The sequence below is a fragment of the Oncorhynchus mykiss genome, chromosome 15, assembly GCF_013265735.2.
Source record: "Oncorhynchus mykiss isolate Arlee chromosome 15, USDA_OmykA_1.1, whole genome shotgun sequence".
Taxonomy (NCBI): domain Eukaryota; kingdom Metazoa; phylum Chordata; class Actinopteri; order Salmoniformes; family Salmonidae; genus Oncorhynchus; species Oncorhynchus mykiss.
The window spans coordinates 22,215,452-22,236,968 of NC_048579.1; the positions used below are offsets into that span (position 1 = coordinate 22,215,452).

Consider the following 21,517-nt stretch of genomic DNA (forward strand, 5'->3'; position numbering starts at 1 on the left):
GACTGACTGCTTAGGTTTGGTTTTTGGGGATGGAAACATTGGTCAATAGTCAAAGTGGTGCATCTCAATATGAGGTACCGAACAGATGGCTTTATTTAACATATGAGGAGGAGGAAGTCTTAACGGGGGTTTGGCCAATTAGTGTTCTTTAGAAAGCCACCTCAGGCCAATGTGAGTGTTACATAAGCATTAATTACTCCCACCTATCACTTCCAAGTTAGGACTGCCATTGCCTGGAGTTATCTGTACTGTTAAGTCACCCAAAGCTAACATTCTGGGATGACTCGGTGTTTGAGTATTTATCTGCAGTGGTATTGAACTACATGACAAACGGCGGAGAAATGTGGCTTCTGGCTGATTTTATGTAAGAATACAAGCAAGAGAGGAGGATACCATTCAATAGAATGTCTAGGCAGTGTCTCATTCATTTGGTCTACATTCTGAGGGGAACAGTTTTCCTTCCCAGATAATAATATTTTCATTCAACAAATATGACATCCAAGTATAAAACCTTCAATCTCAAAGAACGACTGAACAGTGAGAAGTCCTTCACGGACAACTTTAAAGGGAATAAATTAACACTAACTTCTATCGGAAGGAAACTTTATTAACCACATCATGGATGGATCATTTCTATTTTTTTGTCATGTAAAATGCCGAAAACCAACCGTCTTGGTGCAACAGTAAAAGCACATCCTAGCTCTACAAATGACATTTTAAACCTTGGTTGCATAGTTAAATGTTCAAATAGAGACATGTCATATTAGCCAAACGTATACACATCATCCAATAGTAACACTTACCATAAATTAGATCTCCCTCCTTGGTTCTGCTCTAATAGTGTCTACGTACCCCAGTTTGCCGGCTAACATCTACAAGGACATTCCAAGTCAATGACAGTTGTATCGTTAACACTGGGTGGTTAGTTCGATCTGTTTTAACAGATGGTAATGTCTCATATCCTGCCCAGAAAATAGTCAACGCCCTATCTTAGGACATTTCCACATGATTGCCTTTGTGGAGGGGTTGAGTGCCTGATCCACTCTGAGAAATAAGTGTAAACAGAAGAACATATCCTGGTACCTTCAACCAAATGGTCAGTGCCAGCTTGAGGACCTGGTCAACCATTGGGACATGGGACCTCTACTACACATGCACATTCTACACGTGAGCTTGATAGCTTGTTTATGTGAAAGCAAACCATTTTTTTATTCTCCGAAATGCAAAAGGGTTTCAGATTCATACATGAAAACCATTTTTACCACAGTAAGGGTGTACAGCGCTGTACCTACCTACGCAGAACCAGTTGGTCATTAACATTCTAACGTGAGATGTTTAAATGGCGAACAGATGGTACATCGTGTTTGAGGAACTAGGTTACTGAAGGAGTGCAGCTAGCTTTTGTGACTACCACTACTTTGTCTAGAGATTATTGCAGGACAAAAATTGAGAATCCGTAAGTAAGCAGTTTCACTGGGATGGGCCATCGGTCAGAAAAGCTTCCAATATGCAAAATGTAATCCAGTTGCGACCTGTGTGTGTGTGTGAAACAAACATATCGTTTTGGGTTAATCCTCATTCTGGTTGAGCTCCTTACTGTACAAACTGAAGTCGATCTGAGAACCATGGCTGAACTTCTATGGGGATCACATCTCGCTTCAAGTGGAATGGATGCTTAGAGAATATGGCGTAGGTAGAGTTGTGGTAGGTTTCATTGTACCCATGCAGTCACTTACAAATTGACTTGGTCTCAATTGGGGGTCCGTCTGGTTGATTTGATTCTACATTTACATTTCAGTCAGTTAGCAGACGCTCTTATCCAGAGCGACTTACAGTAGGGAGTGCATACAGTTTCCTACATTTTTTTGTACTGGTCCCCCATAGGAATCGAACCCACAACCCTGGTGTTGCAAGCGCCATGCTCTACCAACTGAACTACACATTCCCTGCCAGTTTGTGATGTCCCGATCCAGAGCGCCGAATCGCCACTGTCAGCACCACAGGAACACACACACGCATCCATAATGTGAATGAAACGTTGCAAACAAATCGGCCTCATAATTACCGCTCTCTCCAGCGCACATAATAGGTCCTATAAATCCAGGTCGGTTTCCTTTCCCTTCACAGCAAATGGGCACAATTTGCACAACGCATCCTGACAAGTTTTTATTGTCTATTTAACATTTTCTCAGTGTTAGGCGAACACAGCCAGCTACAGAGAGAAGCCCAATTATTCAGCCTCATAATAGGAAAGTCTTTGAACCTTTTAAGCCATTTAAACGCCTTTTGTTTTCAACTTCTCCAAGGTGTCTTTCAACTCAAGTTTGATATTGCTCCTGTACAGTTTAGATAGTGGTTGGTCTTATGCCCTTGGTCCTGGATCAGCTTCTCTACCCTAATGTTTACTTGAATCGATATTAATCTAAACGCAATGTGCTGATCTTGGGTAAGCTTTCGTCATCGACTTCCACAGTTTGGTGTCTGTGGCATGAACACCCATCTACAGGACTCTGTGAGCGACTCAGTACATATCACAGTCACAGGCAAGACCATGCCCATCAAGATGGCATTGCCAGCAGAAGAGACTGCAATGGATAGCTATGCTTTTGTGAAAAAAGTGGGCAAGGTGGAGGAAGGTGACAGTGACATCCAAGCCATGGAGATACGGAGATAAATTCAGCCTGTCTTTGTCCAGAAGACCACAGCCTGCGGCACAGGTCCACAGAAGGCAGTTTGTCTCTAAAGGTGGTTGGCTGTATGTTGTCCCTAGGACTTGGGCTGATGGTGAAGGTATAACAGTGGCAGACAGACTGTAGATGTCCCCTCCTCTCCTTGTCCTGTCAGCTGCATGTGATGAGGTCACCATGAAGGAGAAGAAACGGAGGGGACGCCAATGGTCTCCGTCAATGACGCCGCAGACACTGGCAGCCTTTACCTCTTCTCTGGTGTCCGGAACACCTGTTCGTAGGGCGGGGGTGGGTGGTTGCAGTACGAGGGCGGTGGAGGGTAGGCGCTCATGTGGGCAGGGCCGAGCTGGATGGGGTAGGTGGGGGTGAGAGGTGATGTCATGACGCCAGGGTCGCCGTAGCCCACCATGCCAGGTTGCTGGGATACTACATGGGGAAGACACAGAGAGACCACTGTTAATCATCTTTTTTTTTTACAAGCGTTTGGTACAAATATACATTCTGTGGACAAAAGAGTGTGTGTGTGTAACTACTTAATGTGTGTGGGTCTGGTGATTGCATGCTCATTTGCATTTCCTGTTTCCTTAAAGAAACACAACAGTGCACCAGGCACTAATATAATCTTTGCCATTACAATCAAACTTTGCTGTACAAAAAGCTGTCTTTAGACTGTTTTCAAAATGGAGAAGCATAATGGCAGCCCAATCATCTGTACCACTACTTGAAAGTCTATTTCTGAACCGATTGAAAATAACACAGGATTCAATTTGGAAACCCACTCTGAATGAACACGTAAATGTGTTTTCCCATGTTCCCTGATATAAACATGAAAGGAGTAAGCCATGTTAATAGGTTTATTGATGCTTTGTGACGCACAACAACCCAGTGAGAGTGAAAACAAAAGAAATGACAGTGTTCTCCCTCATGTTCAATTCTCCAGTGCCTGGAACTCCATAGCCATCGAACTCAAGAATGAAATTAAACGTCCATATATTATTGGAGCACTGAATACAATTTTCTGCATGACTGAATGATATAATGAACGATCCCATTTATTTTTGCCCTTTCAAATAGCTTTCGTTGGGAAAGCTGGCAGTATGATTAGGTGCCCTACTTTTCAGTCCAAATAGCAGTTTGAAGTCTGTTGGAAAAGTTTGGGAGTCAAAAGGCCAGTGACTGTGGAGCTCGCTGATTCGCTTAACATTTCTACTAACTTCTCAACTCAACAAAGCCCTGAATTCTGGAAACATCTCTCTTTCATTAACTTCATCCACTCTTCTACTCATCCTCCCTCCTCTAATCTTCTGTGTAAAGCAGATAGAGGGGTTGAAGGATGACACGTTTCACAGTAACGAAAGAGTGTGCGGGTCTCCTACTCTCATTGACTCCTGAGGGGGCACCGATAACAACGAGCAACACATCGTGCTGCTCCACCGGCAGGCCAAGTTGGAGGACGGGTTCTGTTCCTCTCTGGATAGATCAGGAGAAACCTAGAGGCCTTTCTAACCTGGGTCAATCAGGATTTACAGCTACAAGGTCCATGCGCCCCTTTATGTTTATCCCATGTGTAACTCTGTGTTGTTGTTTTATTGTCGCACTGCTTTGCTTTATCTTGGCCAGGTCACAGTTGTAAATGAGAACTTGTTCTCAACTAGCCTACCTGGTTAAATAAAGGTGAAATAAAAAATAAAATAAAACATATCGTACATGATTTGAAGCAGCCTCAATAAACTCACTTTCAATGACAGAGCACCTACGAAAGCACCATCTCTCGCTCTTTCATTTCTATACCAGGTGGTTAACTAGGGAATGAAAGGTGGTGGTAAAAAAAGACAAGCTACAGTACAAGCAGGTTGGTTGGACCCCCTCCGGGTAAAGCGCAGCTAGCTCATTTTGAATGTGCAAATTAAATGTCACCAGATATCTTTCCTACGGGTCATTCTGCAACAGCTGGAAGTTGAGAGGTCATATTGCTGGCATCCTATTTGTTTACAGTCGACTTAGTTCTGAATAAGCAGAAAAAGAGAAGCGAAGGAAACTGCTGTGACTGGAGTTTTGCCATCAGTGGGATTTAGTCTGGGGAAAAGGCCAAATAATAGTGATGATGATTTGTTCAAGTTGACCAGAGTCAGCGATATTTATACACTACTTCTGAGATGTTGTGTGAGGTGATTTTCTACCTTGGTGACAACTAATTCAACTCATTTGTGGGATAAGGGTGGCAGTTGTCTTGAGATTGGGTGCAATCGGTCGGATGAAAGGTTTATGAAGCGGAAGGTTTGGAACTCACTTCTAAACACTCCCATCACACTGCGAAAACAACAAACCAAACACTTCTCTGATGTGAAAGGACAGATCCACCACCAACCATCTCTCTATTTAAACTGCAGGCATTGCATCATTGGTTGTCATCATTAAAGAGGAGGGTAATGGAGAATAACAAAAAATATACATGATTGTAAGATGGTCTGACACTAGGGCAGCATTTTCTCTTTCATCCTCCTTCTAAACAGCTCAAAGCCTCCACTGACACAGGAAGCAATACATCAACTATCTATGACAAACATCCCACACACTTTTCCCACAACTAAGAATACAACAGGTGTAGTAGACCTTACAGGGAAATGCTTACTTACAGGCTCTAACCAACAGTGCAAAAAAAGGTGTTAGGTGAACAATGGTAAATAAAGTAAAGTAAATAAATAAAACAGTAAAAAGGCCGTGAAAAATTACAGTAGCGGGGCTACAAACAGTAGCGAGGCTACATACAGTAGCGAGGCTATATACAGTAGCGGGGCTACATACAGTAGCGGGGCTATATACAGTAGCGAGGCTATATACCGTAGCGAGGCTACATACAGTAGTGGGGCTACATACAGTAGCGAGGCTATATACAGTAGCGGGGCTACATACATTAGCGAGGCTACATACAGTAGCGAGGCTATATACAGTAGCGGGGCTACATACAGTAGCGAGGCTATATACAGTAGCGGGGCTACATACAGTAGCGAGGCTATATACAGTAGCGGGGCTATACAGTAGCGAGGCTATATACAGTAGCAGGGCTATACAGTAGCGAGGCTATATACAGTAGCGGGGCTACATACAGTAGCGAGGCTATATACAGTAGCGGGGCTATACAGTAGCGGGGCTATACAGTAGCGGGGCTATATACAGTAGCGAGGCTACATACAGTAGCGAGGCTACATACAGTAGCGGGGCTATACAGTAGCGACGCTATATACAGTAGCGGGGCTATACAGTAGCGAGGCTATATACAGTAGCGAGGCTATATACAGTAGCGAGGCTATATACAGTAGCGAGGCTACATACAGTAGCGGGGCTATACAGTAGCGAGGCTATATACAGTAGCGGGGCTACATACATTAGCGAGGCTACATACAGTAGCGAGGCTATATACAGTAGCGGGGCTACATACAGTAGCGAGGCTATATACAGTAGCGAGGCTATATACAGTAGCGAGGCTACATACAGTAGTGGGGCTACATACAGTAGCGAGGCTATATACAGTAGCGGGGCTACATACATTAGCGAGGCTACATACAGTAGCGAGGCTATATACAGTAGCGGGGCTACATACAGTAGCGAGGCTACATACAGTAGCGAGGCTATATACAGTTGCGGGGCTATACAGTAGCGAGGCTATATACAGTAGCAGGGCTATACAGTAGCGAGGCTATATACAGTAGCGGGGCTACATACAGTAGCGAGGCTATATACAGTAGCGGGGCTATACAGTAGCGGGGCTATACAGTAGCGAGGCTATATACAGTAGCGGGGCTATACAGTAGCGAGGCTATATACAGTAGCGAGGCTACATACAGTAGCGAGGCTACATACAGTAGCGGGGCTATACAGTAGCGACGCTATATACAGTAGCGGGGCTATACAGTAGCGGGGCTACATACAGTAGCGAGGCTATATACAGTAGCGGGGCTATACAGTAGCGGGGCTATACAGTAGCGAGGCTATATACAGTAGCGGGGCTATATACAGTAGCGAGGCTACATACAGTAGCGGGGCTATACAGTAGCGAGGCTATATACAGTAGCAGGGCTATACAGTAGCGAGGCTACATACAGTAGCGAGGCTACATACAGTAGCGGGGCTACATACAGTAGCGAGGCTATATACAGTAGCGAGGCTATATACAGTAGCGAGGCTACATACAGTAGCGGGGCTATACAGTAGCGAGGCTATATACAGTAGCGGGGCTATACAGTAGCGAGGCTATATACAGTAGCAGGGCTATACAGTAGCGAGGCTACATACAGTAGCGAGGCTACATACAGTAGCGGGGCTACATAAGAGTAGCGAGGCTATATACAGTAGCAAGGCTATATACAGTAGCGAGGCTACATACAGTAGCGGGGCTACATACAGTAGCGAGGCTATATACAGTAGCGAGGCTATATACAGTAGCAGGGCTATACAGTAGCGAGGCTATACAGTAGCGAGGCTACATACAGTAGCGAGGCTACATACAGTAGCGAGGCTATATACAGTAGCAGGGCTATACAGTAGCGAGGCTACATACAGTAGCGGGGCTACATACAGTAGCGAGGCTATACAGTAGCGAGGCTATACAGTAGCGAGGCTACATACAGTAGCGAGGGTACATACAGTAGCGAGGCTATATACAGTAGCGGGGCTACATACAGTAGCGAGGCTATACAGTAGCGAGGCTACATACAGTAGCGAGGGTACATACAGTAGCGAGGCTATACAGTAGCGAGGCTACATACAGTAGCGAGGCTACATACAGTAGCGAGGCTACATACAGTAGCGGGGCTACATACAGTAGCGAGGCTATAACAGTAGCGAGGCTATATACAGTAGCGAGGTTATATACAGTAGCGAGGCTATAACAGTAGCGAGGCTATATACAGTAGCAAGGCTATATACAGTAGCGAGGCTATAACAGTAGCGAGGCTATATACAGTAGCAAGGCTATATACAGTAGCGAGGCTACATACAGTAGCGAGGGTACATACAGTAGCGAGGCTATACAGTAGCGAGGCTACATACAGTAGCGAGGCTATACAGTAGCGAGGCTATACAGTAGCGAGGCTACATACAGTAGCGAGGCTATATACAGTAGCAAGGCTATATACAGTAGCGAGGCTATAACAGTAGCGAGGCTATATACAGTAGCGAGGTTATATACAGTAGCGAGGCTATAACAGTAGCGAGGCTATATACAGTAGCGAGGCTATATACAGTAGCGAGGCTACACACAGGCACCGGTTAGTCGGGCTGATTTGAGGTAGTATGTACATGTAGATATGGTTAAGGTGACTATGCATATATGATAAACAGAGAGTAGCAGTAGCGTAAAAGAGGGGTTGGTGGGACACAATGCAGATAGCCCGGTTAGCCAATGTGCGGGAGCACTGGTTGGTCGAGCCAATTGAGGTAGTATGTACATGAATGTATAGTTAAAGTGACTATGCATATATGATAAACAGAGAGTAGCAGCAGCGTAAAAGAAGGGTTGGTTGGGGGGGCACACAATGCAAACAGTCCAGGTAGCCATTTGATTATCTGTTCAGGTAAAAACTGTTGAAGATCCTTTTTGTCCTAGACAGCTTAGCCCCAGTGATGTACTGGGCCGTACGCACTACCCTCTGAAGTGCCTTGCGGTCGGAGGCCGAGCAATTGTTGTACCAGGCAGTGATGCAACCAGTCAGGATGCTCTCGATGTTGCAGCTGTAGAACATTTTGAGGATCTAAGGACCTATGCCAAATCTTATTAGTTTTCTGAGGGGGAATAGGCTTGCCGTGCCCTCTTCATGACTGTCTTGGTGTGATGTGGACACCAAGGAACTTGAAGCTCTCAATGGTCACACAAGTATGTGTGTTTTTGGTTTTACTATCCTTCGGACAAGTGGAGACACTTTGCAGGTTCCCACAAGGAAAAAGGCTATTTTAGGCTTAGGGGTTAGGGTTTCAATTAAGGTTAAGGTTAGAATTAGGGTTAGGTTTAGGGTTAAGGTGAGGGAAATAGGATTTTGAATGGGAATCAATTGTTTGGTCCCCACAAGGTTAGTTAAGCAAACGTCTATGTGAGTGCGTGCGTGTCTGTGTCTCGGCCACGTGCACAGGTTTGCAGTGCATGGCCTCCAGATTGGGGGCCTGGCAAAGACTAGGGCGAACGAGTTGGTTAGGTACTACTCTGTTTCAGCTGTAATGGGCAGCCTAGCTGTTTGGAGAAGGAAGTGCTTTCTGACCTTTTGAGTGTCCATGCATACATACCAATTTGTAAAGTTGCCATGGAAATTGAAAATAAGTACTAGGAGAAAATACAAGTCTCTCTACAACCCATGCTGCCAAGTTTGCAATCAACAGCCTTGGAAACCAAAACCATACACATTCATTTAGCCTAAATAGATTACTTGGATTTAGAGCGGCTGTGTGTGTGTGTGTGTGTGTGTGTGTTGGTTATCCAGCGCACAATCTCATCAGAACCAGAAGGTTTGGATCTCAATTCCAAACACTCCCATCACACTGAGGAAGCAACAACACACCAAACACTTTTCTGACATGAAAGAACGCATCCACCACACTGGCTCTATTTCAACTTCACTGCGGGCATTGCGTCATTGAAGAAGAGGGTAATGGAGAATAACAACAGATATACAGTGCCTTCAGAAACAATTCCACATTTTGTTATCAAAAAATGTTAGATAATTCAATTCTTAGTACAGACACCTACATTCAACACAAACAAACCATTACCAAGACATTTTGCCTAGAGTACATGTACAGTGCCTTTAGAATGTATTCTCAACCCTTGACATGTTTTGTTGTGTTACAGCCTGAATTTAAAATAGATGAAATGGAGATTGTGTGTCACTGGCCTACACACAATACCCCATAATGTGGGAGTGGAATTATATTACAAATCCATTCAAAATGAAAATCTGAAATGTCTGGAGTGAATAAGTATACAACCCCTTTGTTATGGCAAGCCTAAATAAGTTCAGGAGTAAAAATGTGCTTAATTAACAGGTCACATGATAAGTTGCATGGACTCACTCCATGTGCAATAATAGTATTTAACATGATTTTTTTAATGACTACCTCATCTCTGTACACCACACATACAATTATCTGTAAGGTTCTCAGTTGAGCAGTACATTTGAAACACATATTCAACCAAAGACCAGGGAGGTTTTCCAATGTCTCGCAAAGAAGGGCACCTATTGGTAGGTGGGTAATAAAAAAAGCAGACATTGTATATCTCTTTGAGCATGGTTAAGTTATTAATTACCCTTTGGATGGTGTATCAATAAACCACAAGGCCAAATAGACACTGTAGTTGCTTACCAAGACAACTTTGAATGTTCCTGAGTGGCCTAGTTACAGTTTTGACTTAAATTCAGCTTGAAAATCGATGGCAAGGCTTCAAAACGGCTGAGCTTGAAGAATTTTAAAAATAATGTGCAAATATTGTATGCTCTTAGAGACTTACCCAGAAACACTCATAGCTGTAATCACTGCCAAAGGTGATTCTAACATGAATTGACTCAGGGGTGTGAGTACTTATGTACATTTGATATTCCATATTTAATTTGAAATAAATGAGCAAACATTTATAAAAACATGTTTTCACTGTCATTATGGGATATTTTGTGCACATGGGTGAGAGAAAAATGTATTTAATCCATTTCTAATTCAGGCTGTAACACAAAACGTGGAATAAGTCAAGGGTACATATACAATCATATACAATACCTTCTGAAAGTAAGACGGTCTGACACTAGGACAGCAGTTTCTCTTTCAGCCTCCTCCTAAACAGCTCACAGCCCCCACTGTGTTCTGACACAGGACGCAACACATGAAATATTTATGACAAACATCCCACACACTGTTCCCACAACTAAGAGACAACACTGACATCAAGTGTGTGTTCTTTGGCGTTTTTTATTATGCTTGTAGGGGCCAGACCTCACAAGGATAGTAAAACAAGGAAAATTCAGACAAGTGGGGCCTTTTTATCGGTTCTCACAAAGAAAAAGTATATTTTTAGGCTTAGGGGTTAAGGTTAGCTTAAGGGAAAATAGGACTTTGAAGGCGAATCAATGGTTTGGTCCCCATAAGGTTAGTAAATCAAACGTGTGTGTGTGTGTGTGTGTGTGAGCATGTGCACGTGTCTCCAGATTGTGGGCCTGCCAAAGACTAGGGCAAACCAGTTGTCTAGGTACTGCTCTGCTTCAGCTGTCGTGGGCAGCCGAGCTGTTTGGAGGAGGAGATGCTTTCTGTTCCCTTGAGTGTCTGTGCATTCAGGGACCTTTGAACTGTTTGGATCCTTTTTTTTATGTACTTGATTGGTGGATTCAAATAAAGTATTTAAAATGTGCGTGTGTATCCTGGTGAACACCAACATTCTGCGATGCATTGTGCAGCATGAACACACACCAATGTGTAAAGTTGCCATGGGAATTGAAATGAAGTACTAGGAGAACATAACAGTCAGGTCTCCAACCCATGCTGCAGAGTTCGCAATCAATAGCCTTGGAAACTAAAACCATACACATTCATTTAGCCTAAATACACAAACACGACTGGTGACGCAACACACTTCTTTGTTGTCTCTGTACTGCTTTATTTGTTGTTGCTACTTGGCTACCTGCCAAACGTTTTCACTTTATACTCTTAATAACTGTTTTTAAGAAGTTTACCAAGGTCTTAGTTTTGTCCTCACTACATTTTGTATTCTCCTTTTAAACCCCTGACACGTTATCTGGACATAGATCTGCAGGACCTCGGCTTCAGAAGCAATCGTTAGACAAGGGCAATTTAAGAGTAGGAACGGATGATACAGCGTCTGTGTCACCAGTAAATACAGGCAGTAGTGTTAATCCCCCGGCACAGTCCCCGCAGCCGGACAATTTTCTCATGGCTTCTGGAAAGAAATGCTTTCAGTATTTAAAAATATATAATTATTTTACCTTTATTTAACTAGGCAAGTCAGTTAAGAACAAATTCTTATTTTGCTCACCCGGGTCGCTCATTCAACCGGTTTTCCCCACTAAGCAGTGAGTCGGAGTCAAAGCCAGAGCCTGCGCAGGTCTCTCCTCCACCTGTTAAAGAGTCTGAGCCGCTGGAGCCTCCCGCCATTAGCTCTGACACATTGAAAACCCTAGACATTGGCAACTCCATTACTATATATTAGACTTAAAAATAATCATCCAGCAATCATACACTGTTTACCAGGGGGCGGGGCTACCGACGTAAAGGTTAATCTGAAGATGGTGCTGGCTGAGGCTAAAACTGGCGAGTGTAGATGGTATAGGGATATTGGTATCCACGTTGACACCAACAATGTTAGGATGAAACAGTCAAAGGTCACCATGCGCAACATAACTTCAGCGTGTAACTTATCTAGAAAGAATGGTGGGCATCGACACATTTTCTCTGGCCCCCTCCCAGTTAGGGGGAGTGATGAGCTCTACAGCAGACTCGCACAACTCAAGCTGGTTGAAAACTGTTTCTGCCCCTCCCAAAAGATAGAACTTGTGGAAAACTGGCCCTCTTTCTGGGACTCCCCCACAAACAGGACAAAGCCTTGCCTGCTTAATGTTAGGACTATTTAATGTTAGATCCCTCACTTCCAAGGCAGTCATAAACAAATCACTGATCATAACTTTGATGTGATTGGTCTGACTGAAACATGGCTCAAGCCTGATAAATTTACTGTGTTAAAATGAGGCACCTCCTCCTGGTTACACTAGTGACCATATCCCTCATGCAACCCATTGACAACAGCAAATAAAAAAAAAATTAAAAAATGGAACTTAATGCATTTTTGTCTTTCGAGCTTCTAGTCATGAAATCTATGCAGCATTCTCAATCACTTTTTATAGCTACTGTTTACAGGCCTTCCTTGAATTCCTATCGGACCTTCTAGTCATGGCAGATAACATTCACATTTTGGATGACTTCAATATTCACATGGAAAAGTCCACAGACCTTCTCCAAAAGGCTTTTGGAGCCATCTGTGTGTCTCTCTCTCTGTCTCTCTCATCCATGAACATTTGAACATCTTGAAGAACGATCTGGTCTTAATGGCCATGTACTCTTACAGGTTGACTACACTGCTCGCGTTGCAAAATACATTTTGAAATCTATGTTATTCAATTATTCCACCCACACTGCTCGCGAGCGCCAACGAACGTCTGCGTTACCAAGGGCTAAAATAGAAGTCAGTTCTATTTCTGACACAGATTGCCTCTCCCATCTCCTCATTGGTTTATAGAAGCAGGTACCCACGTGCCATGTCCTCATTGGTTATACTCAAGTGGGTGACTGAAAGACGAACGAGGTCAGTGGCGGTAATGCACCTAATTTATGAAAGTTGCCAATCGCAATATAAAGTCAAGAGAAGAAAAAGCCTGGAAGGAGGAGAGATGACTAGAAATGATTCGGTTGACCGTTTTATGTGTGGATTAATTATTGAAGGATCTTGTGCATTTCAGGTAAAATAACAACTCAATGTTTATATCCCAGGACAAATTATCTAGCAACAGCAAGCTAGCTAAATAGGACAAATTAGCTAGCAAGTGCAAGGTGATTCTTACCTCCCGTCAGTAACAGTTTATGGTATAAAGAATATACAGACAAGTGTTCATGTTTCATTTAAGCAACGTTTATTGTACTTATCAATGTTATGGATGAGCGCGTTGTTTGTTTGTTTCTGTTCCTCTTCTCCGTCTCTGTAGCTTCCGGGTATGCTAGGATGAGGAACAGAGCTACGGTAATAGGGGGGGGGGGGGGGGGGGGGGACCATTTTGGATTGAGCTGTTGATGGGGCAGCATTGTTTTTAAGATGTCCACCCTTGCGGCTCCTCCATCTTTTTATTTGATAGAGGTTAGGTTTTTCCCATTTAGCCTTCTGGCCTATTCTACCCCACCCACCCACACAGAGCTGGGTATATTATCACCTGTAGCACTGTGAAGGCCAGTAAAGCTGTCACTGCAGATATCTCAGTGGGGTAATTGGCACTTAGAATCGGTCTCCTTCAGTGACATCTTCATCAGAATCAAACCTCATTGGATATTCCAATGCTGATACATCTATTTGTCTTGTTCGACATGGCAAAACAACAGGCTTACTATCAGCAAATTCCACCAACAAAACAACATTGTACAAAGTTGCACGTATAGGTACACATTAAGGGCTTCAGACTAAATCTATTTATAACCCATATATCTAAGGGATAAAAACCCCTAAACAAAGCGCAAGTGTAAATGACTTTTGAAAGTCAAGTGCAGTGTGATGTTGGCACGTGTGTCTCTTAGTCTACTGACCTGGCGTGGATACGGGCTGCCTGGTGAAGGAGACGTTGAAGGCAGGCTCGTCGCTGAGGGGCAAGGGGTACATGCGCCTACGGATGAAGAAGCCTGCACCGCAGCAGAACAGCACACCCATCATCAGCATCAGCCTGGCGAGAGAGAGTTAGTTCAAGATCTTTTTTTGAAGCACAGATCCTGGATGCACTGTGACCTCCACTGACCAAAGTGTCTGAGGTCATAAAGTCATACAGTAACATCCCTAACAGACACCGCTGCTGAACCAATTGGAGCCACCGATCAGCCGTGAGGGCGAGAGCAGTGGAGGGTGAATAAACAGAAACACTGTACTCCCTTTTACATTTTGCACCTTTTACAGAAAATGCGTTTTTCACTGTAACTTGTAACTTTTTTTCATTGCGACCGGCAATGAGAGTTTGCCCACATTCCATTGGGATTATAGTGGGCCAGCCAGAGATTTAAATCTCAGAACAGAAAGCGGAGGAAAGGAGACGAGCATCCCAAAAAGTCCAGCAGTAATCTCCTTAAAGACTGCACCAAAAGACCCTATGAATTACTTACTTTAACAGCTTAGTTAGGAGCCACTGTAACTTCTCAATTGAGAGAGAGAGGATATTGAGGCAGTGCAGATTAATTGTAAACCACGTATCACCATCAATCTTGAAGATTTAAATGACTTGTCAACGCCGCAGCCAGACAGCTGGTCAGACAAAACGGTAAAACAGGAGCGTGATTTAGCAGCGGAATTAGTACATCACATACACCTAAAACCTCCATCTGAAAAAGGGTAAAAAGACATGATTAGGGAAAATGTGCAATTACACCTGTGTAATATACACTGCTCAAAAAAATAAAGGGAACACTAAAATAACACATCCTAGATCTGAATAAATGAAATATTCTTATTAAATACTTTTTTCTTTACATAGTTGAATGTGCTGACAACAAAATCACACAAAAATGATCAATGGAAATCAAATTTATCAACCCTTGGAGGTCTGGATTTGGAGTCACACTCAAAATTAAAGTGGAAAACCACACTACAGGCTGATCCAGCTTTGATGCAATGTCCTTAAAACAAGTCAAAATGAGGCTCAGTAGTGTGTGTGGCCTCCACGTGCCTGTATGACCTCCCTACAATGCCTGGGCATGCTCCTGATGAGGTGGCGGATGGTCTCCTGAGGGATCTCCTCCCAGACCTGGACTAAAACATCCGCCAACTCCTGGACAGTCTGTGGTGCAACGTGGCGTTGGTGGATGGAGCGAGACATGATGTCCCAGATGTGCTCAATTGGATTCAGGTCTGGGGAACGGGCGGGCCAGTCCATATCATCAATGCCTTCACCTTGCAGGAACTGCTGACACACTCCAGCCACATGAGGTCTAGCATTGTCTTGCATTAGGAGGAACCCAGGGTCAACCACACCAGCATATGGTCTCACAAGGGGTCTGAGGATCTCATATCGGTACCCAATGGCAGTCAGGCTACCTCTGGCGAGCACATGGAGGGCTGTGCGGCCCCCAAAGAAATGCCACCCCACACCATGACTGACCCATCGCCAAACCGGTCATGCTGGAGGATGTTGCAGGCAGCAGAACGTTCTCCACGGCGTCTCCAGACTTTGTCACGTCTGTCACATGTGCTCAGTGTGAACCTGCTTTCATCTGTGAAGAGCACAGGGCACCAGTGGCGAATTTGCCAATCTTGGTGTTCTCTGGCAAATGCCAAACGTTCTGCACGGTGTTGGGCTGTAAGCACAACCCCCACCTGTGGACGTCGGGCCCTCATACCACCCTCATGGAGTCTGTTTCTGACCGTTTGAACAGACACATGCACATTTGTGGCCTGCTGGAGGTAATTTTGCAGGACTCTGGCAGTGCTCCTCCTGCTCCTCCTTGCACAAAGGCGGAGGAAGCGGTCCTGCTGCTGGGTTGTTGCCCTCCTACGGCCTCATCCACGTCTCCTGATGTACTGGACTGTCTCCTGGTAGCGCCTCCATGCTCTGGACACTACCCTGACAGACACAGCAAACCTTCTTGCCACAGCTCGCATTGATGTGCCATCCTGGATGAGCTGCACTACCTGAGCTACTTGTGTGGGTTGTAGACTCCGTCTCATGCTACCACTAGAGTGAAAGCACCGCCAGCATTCAAAAGTGACCAAAACATCAGCCAGGAAGCATAGGAACTGAGAAGCGGTCTGTGGTCACCACCTGCAGAACCACTCCTTTATTGGGGGTGTCTTGCTAATTGCCTATAATTTCCACTGGTTGTCTATTCCATTTGCACAACAGCATGTGAAATGTATTGTCAATCAGTGTTGCTTCCTAAGTGGACAGTTTGATTTCACAGAAGTGTGATTGACTTGTAGTTACATTGTGTTGTTTAAGTGTTCCCTTTATTTTTTTGAGCAGTGTACATTTGAGGAACCTGAGTAGACGGGGCACTATACATGATATCAGGAATAGTCAAAATCATCCTTCCTTCCGACAGGATACCAACTCAAACTCAAGAAATAGTTCCATTAACACACACACAATATACAGTTGAAGTCAGAAGTTTACATACACTTTAGCCAAATGCATTTAAACTCAGTTTTCACAATTCCTGACATTTAATCCTAGTAGAAATTCCCTGTCATAGGTCAGTTAGGATCACCACTTTATTTTAAGAATGTGAAATGTCAGAATAATAGTAGAGAGAATGATTTATTTCAGCTTTTATTTCCTTCATCACATTCCCAGTGGGTCAGAAGTTTACATACACTCAATTAGTATTTGGTAGCATTGCCTTTAAATTGTTTCACTTGGGTCAAACGTTTGGGTAGCCTTCCACAAGCTTCCCACAATAAGTTGGGTGAATTTTGGCCAATTCCTCCTGACAGAGCTGGTGTAACTGAGTCAGGTTTGTAGGCCTCCTTAATCGCACATGTTTGTTCAGTTCTGCCCACAAATTTTCTATAGGATTGTGGTCAGGGCTTTGTGATGGTCACTCCAATACCTTGACTTTATTGTCCTTAAGCCATTTTGCCACAACTTTGGTAGTATGCTTGGGGTCATTGTCCATTTGGAAGACCCATTTGAGACCAAGCTTTAACTTCCTGACTGATGTCTTGAGATGTTGCTTCAATATATTCACATAATGTTCCTCCCTCATGATGCCATCTATTTTGTGATGTGTACCAGTTTCTCCTGCAGCAAAGCACCCCCACAACATGCTGCTGCCACCCCCGTGCTTCACGGTTTGGATGGTGTTCTTCGGCTTGCAAGCCTCACCATTTTTCCTCCAAACATAACAATGGTCATTCTGGCCAAACAGTTCTATTTTTGATTCATCAGACCAGAGGACATTTCTCCAAAAAGGACCATCTTTGTCCCCATGTGCAGTTGCAAACCGTAGTCTGGCTTTTTATGGCGGTTTTGGAGCAGTGGTTTCTTCCTTGCTGAGCGTCCTTTCAGGTTATGTCGATATAGGACTCGTTTTACTGTGTATATAGATACTTTTATACCTGTTTCCTCCAGAATCTTCACAAGGTCCTTTGCTGTTGTTCTGGGATTTATTTGCACTTTTCGCACCAAAGTACGTTCATCTCTAGGAGACAGAACGCGTCTCCTTCCTGAGCGGTATGACGGCTGCGTGGTCCCATGGTGTTTATTCTTGCGTACTGTTGTTTGTACAGATGAACGCGGTACTTTCAGGCGTTTGGACATTTCTCCCAAGGATGATCCAGACTTGTGGAGGTCTGCAATTTGTTTTCCTGAGGTCTGAGGAATTTCCAAGCTGTTTAAAGGCACAGTCAACTTAGTGTATGTAAACTTCTCACCCACTGGAATTGTGATACAGTGAATTATAACTGAAATAATCTGTCTGTAAACAATTGTTGGAAAAATTACTAGTGTCATGCACAAAGTAGATGTCCTAACCGACTTGCCAAAACAAGAAAACAAGAAATTTGTGGAGTGGTTGAAAAATTAGTTTAAATGACTCCAACCTAAGTGTATGTACATTTTCGATTTTGCACACGCACACACGCACACACACAGTACCAGTCAAAAGTTTGGACACACCTACTCATTCAAGGGTTTATTTTTATTTTTCACTATTTTCTACATTGTAGAATAATAGTGAAGACATCTTCTTCTTATTGGTGTCCTTTATTAGTGGTTTCTTCGCAGCAATTCGACCATGAAGGCTTGCTTCATGCAGTCTAACCGGGACAATTTCAAGAACTTTAAAAGTTTCTTCAAGTGCAGTAGCAAAAACAATCAAGTGCTATGATGAAACTGGCCCTCATGAGGACCGCCACAGGAAAGGAAGACCCAGAGTTACCTCTGCTGAAGAGGATAAGTTCATTAAGGGTTAACTGCACCCCAGATATTGCAGCCCAAATAAGTGCTTCAGAGTTCAAGTAATAGACACATCTCAACATCAAACTGTTCAGAGGAGATCGCATGAATCAGGCCTTCGTGGTCAAATTGCTGCAAAGAAACCACTACTAAAGGGCACCAATAAGAAGAAAAGACGAGCTTGGGCCAAAAGCTTGGGCCAAATTTTGAATTCAAGGCACACTTAACCAGCATTTTTACCACAGTATTCTGCAGCGATATGCCATTCCATCTGGATTGCGCTTAGTGGGACTATCATTTTCTTTTTCAACAGGACAATGACACAAAACACACCACCAGGCTGTGTAAGGGCTATTTGACCAAGAAGGAGAGTGATGGCCATCAGATGACCTGGCCTCCACAATCACCCAACCGCAACCCAATTGAGATGGTTTGGGATGAGTTGGAGCAAACAAGTGCTCAGCATATGTGGGAACTCCTTCAAGACTGTTAGAAAAGCATTCCTCATGAAGATGGTTGAAAGAATGCCAAGAGTGTGCAAAGGTGTCATCAAGGCAAAGGGTGGCTACTTTGAAGAATCTCAAATATATTTTGATTTGTTTAACACTCCTTTGGTTACTACACGATTCCGTATGTGTTATTTCATAGTTTTGAGGTCTTTACTATTATTCTATAATGTAGAAAACAGTCAAAATAAAGAAAACCCCTTGAATGAGTAGTTGTGTCCAAACTTTTGACTGGTACTGTATAGGTATTGAGAGTCTGATGATTTAAGCACACTGTTTGATGAAATAAGACACAATTTACTCAAGAGGGAGCCAGAAATAATGAAAACCAGAAGAAAAAAGCTTAACCTGACCTGACCTGACCCTCCTCCTCTCGCTCCTGCTGGCTTTTGCAGATTCTGCCGTTACTTTCCTGAAGTTGCCGGTATCGGCTACAGGAGGAGTCGGCAACCTTTCTAGTGTGGAACGTCATTTTATCTTAACATTTATACCGATCTGCATGCCAGTGATGGTTTTCATATGCACATTTTCGTGGCACAGTTTCATTTAATTTGTAATAATGTCTTCGTATCTCAAATTAATTGTCATGTGGTTAATCATAATTCTATCCAATTCTAAATGAAAATGAAGCAAACCTAAAAAGTAACTTCTATTGCCATTGTCAACTCTGTAAAAATAGTCTACATAAAGCCAACAAATAATAACAATGCAGCCTGCAGGTAGAAAATATCCTGATAAAATAAATACCCTATAAATCACATTGGCTACGCATGGCCTGTCTGCAACGAACATGAATCAACTCCAGCTAGAAAACCTGCAACATTGTATAGAATATTCTGGGCCCTCAGAGATTCCAGGGCCTGTGAGCTCAAGACAGACACAGCTGTAGGCTATTTGCACAAGGGATAAGAGGGCATCAGGTAGGCCTATTTTATGACGTTTCCACTGGATCAGAGCATGACATTTTTCCCTATCATGCTGAATTGTTATCAGAAGGGAGAGAGCTGGAAAGATTTTCAAATACATTGAGGAACTATTGTTTTTCTCAATGGATGTAAAAACTGTAACTAAGCCAATCAGGAACATCCAATGTCATCTTGGTATGCAACTCCAGTGTAGATTTGGCCCTGTGTTTTAGGTTATTGTCCTGCTGAATGGTGAAGTCGTCTCCCAATGTCTGTTGGAAAGCAGACAGAAACAGCTTCTCAGCTAAAGTGTAATTAATAACTCAAAGTGTAATTAATAACTTCACCATGCTCAAAGGGATATTCAATGTCTGCAATAGGTGCCCTTCTTTGCTAGACATTGAAAAGCCTCCCTGGTCTTTGTGGTTGAATCAGTGTTTGAAATTCAGTGCTAGACTTAAGGACCTTACAGATCATTATATATGTGGGGTACAGAGATGAGGTGGTAGTCATTTTTTTTAAAAATCATGTCAAACACAGAGTGAGGCCATGCAACTTATGTGACTTTAAAGGATCACACTTTGTTTTACATTTTCGCCTAAAATGACATTCCCAAATCTAACTGCCTGCAGCATGGATATGCATATTCTTGATACCATTTGAAAGGAAACACTTTGAAGTTAGATCTGGTAAAATATAATTACAAACAAAAAAGCATGTGTCTTCAAATGTTTATTTTTTCATCATCTTTGAAATGCAAGAGAAAGGCCATAATACAATAGTGCAGTTTAGGCACAATTTAGATTTTGGTCACTAGATGGCAGCAGTGCGTGTGCAAAGTTTCAGATTGATCCAGTGACACATACCGATACTGTACAATATTTTGTATCAAGTCTGCCCAAATGTGCCAAATTGGTCAATTGATACATAACTATAGGAGAACATACAAATATTATATGGTAATACGAACATTTTAAGAATGTCATACATGACGGGTCATTAGCTTATACACTAACTTTCACACATCTACTGTAGATGGCTGGGTGGGGTGGGTGTGGAACCATAGACAGCAGGGGTTCAAACTCAGTTCCTAGATTTGAATATAAAAATGGATTTTATCAAACAAAACTATGCTGCATTTTTATCTCTGGGACCCTCAGGATAACAAATCAGAGCAAGATTACTGAATGTAAGTACATTATTTACCTTCAGATGTGAATGTATCAAACCAGATGCCCTGATAATTTTGTTGTTTCACTCTAAGAGCTACTGCAAATTGAACAGTGCAGTTAGATCAACAAGAATTTAAGCTTTCTGCCCAATACATTTTCTTGTTACTTACAATGTCATGCTAATCACATTAACCCACGTTAGCTCAACCGTCCCGGTATAGGGACACCGATCACATAGAGATTAAGCACCTTTTTTATCATGAACTTATTTAGGCTAGCCATAAGAAAGTGGTTGAAATTGAATACTTATTGACTCAAGACATTTCAGCCTAAAATGTATTAATTGTGTGTAGGCCAGTGACACAAAATCTCAATGTAATCCATTTTAAATTCAGGCTGTAACACAACAACAAAACATCTATGGTTATGAATACTTTCTGAAGGCAAACATTGTTTCTAAATATTGGAGTGAAACAAGCTTATATTTTGGGTTCTGATGGGGTACAACAGTTGAACTAAGCTCATAAGGAATTTATAAGTCACATTTAATTAATTCAGCATACA

General features: G+C 43.0%; 1 protein-coding gene across 2 annotated transcripts in view; it reads right to left on the minus strand.

Annotated features, from left to right (window-relative positions):
* Positions 1 to 19: 19 nt before the first annotated feature.
* LOC110489804 (VOPP1 WW domain binding protein) overlaps positions 20 to 21,517 on the minus strand; it is a 95,801-nt gene continuing 74,303 nt past the window's right edge. Inside the window, exons 4-5 of one of the 2 annotated variants that reach the window (XM_021562725.2) lie at positions 14,022 to 14,155; positions 20 to 3,113 (exon numbers count right to left, since the gene is read on the minus strand). In XM_021562725.2, coding sequence (XP_021418400.1) covers positions 2,932 to 3,113; positions 14,022 to 14,155 — 316 coding nt within the window. In that variant the 3' untranslated portion in view covers positions 20 to 2,931. The remainder of the gene's footprint in view (positions 3,114 to 14,021; positions 14,156 to 21,517) is intronic. The other variant, XM_036944071.1, reaches the window with a different exon arrangement.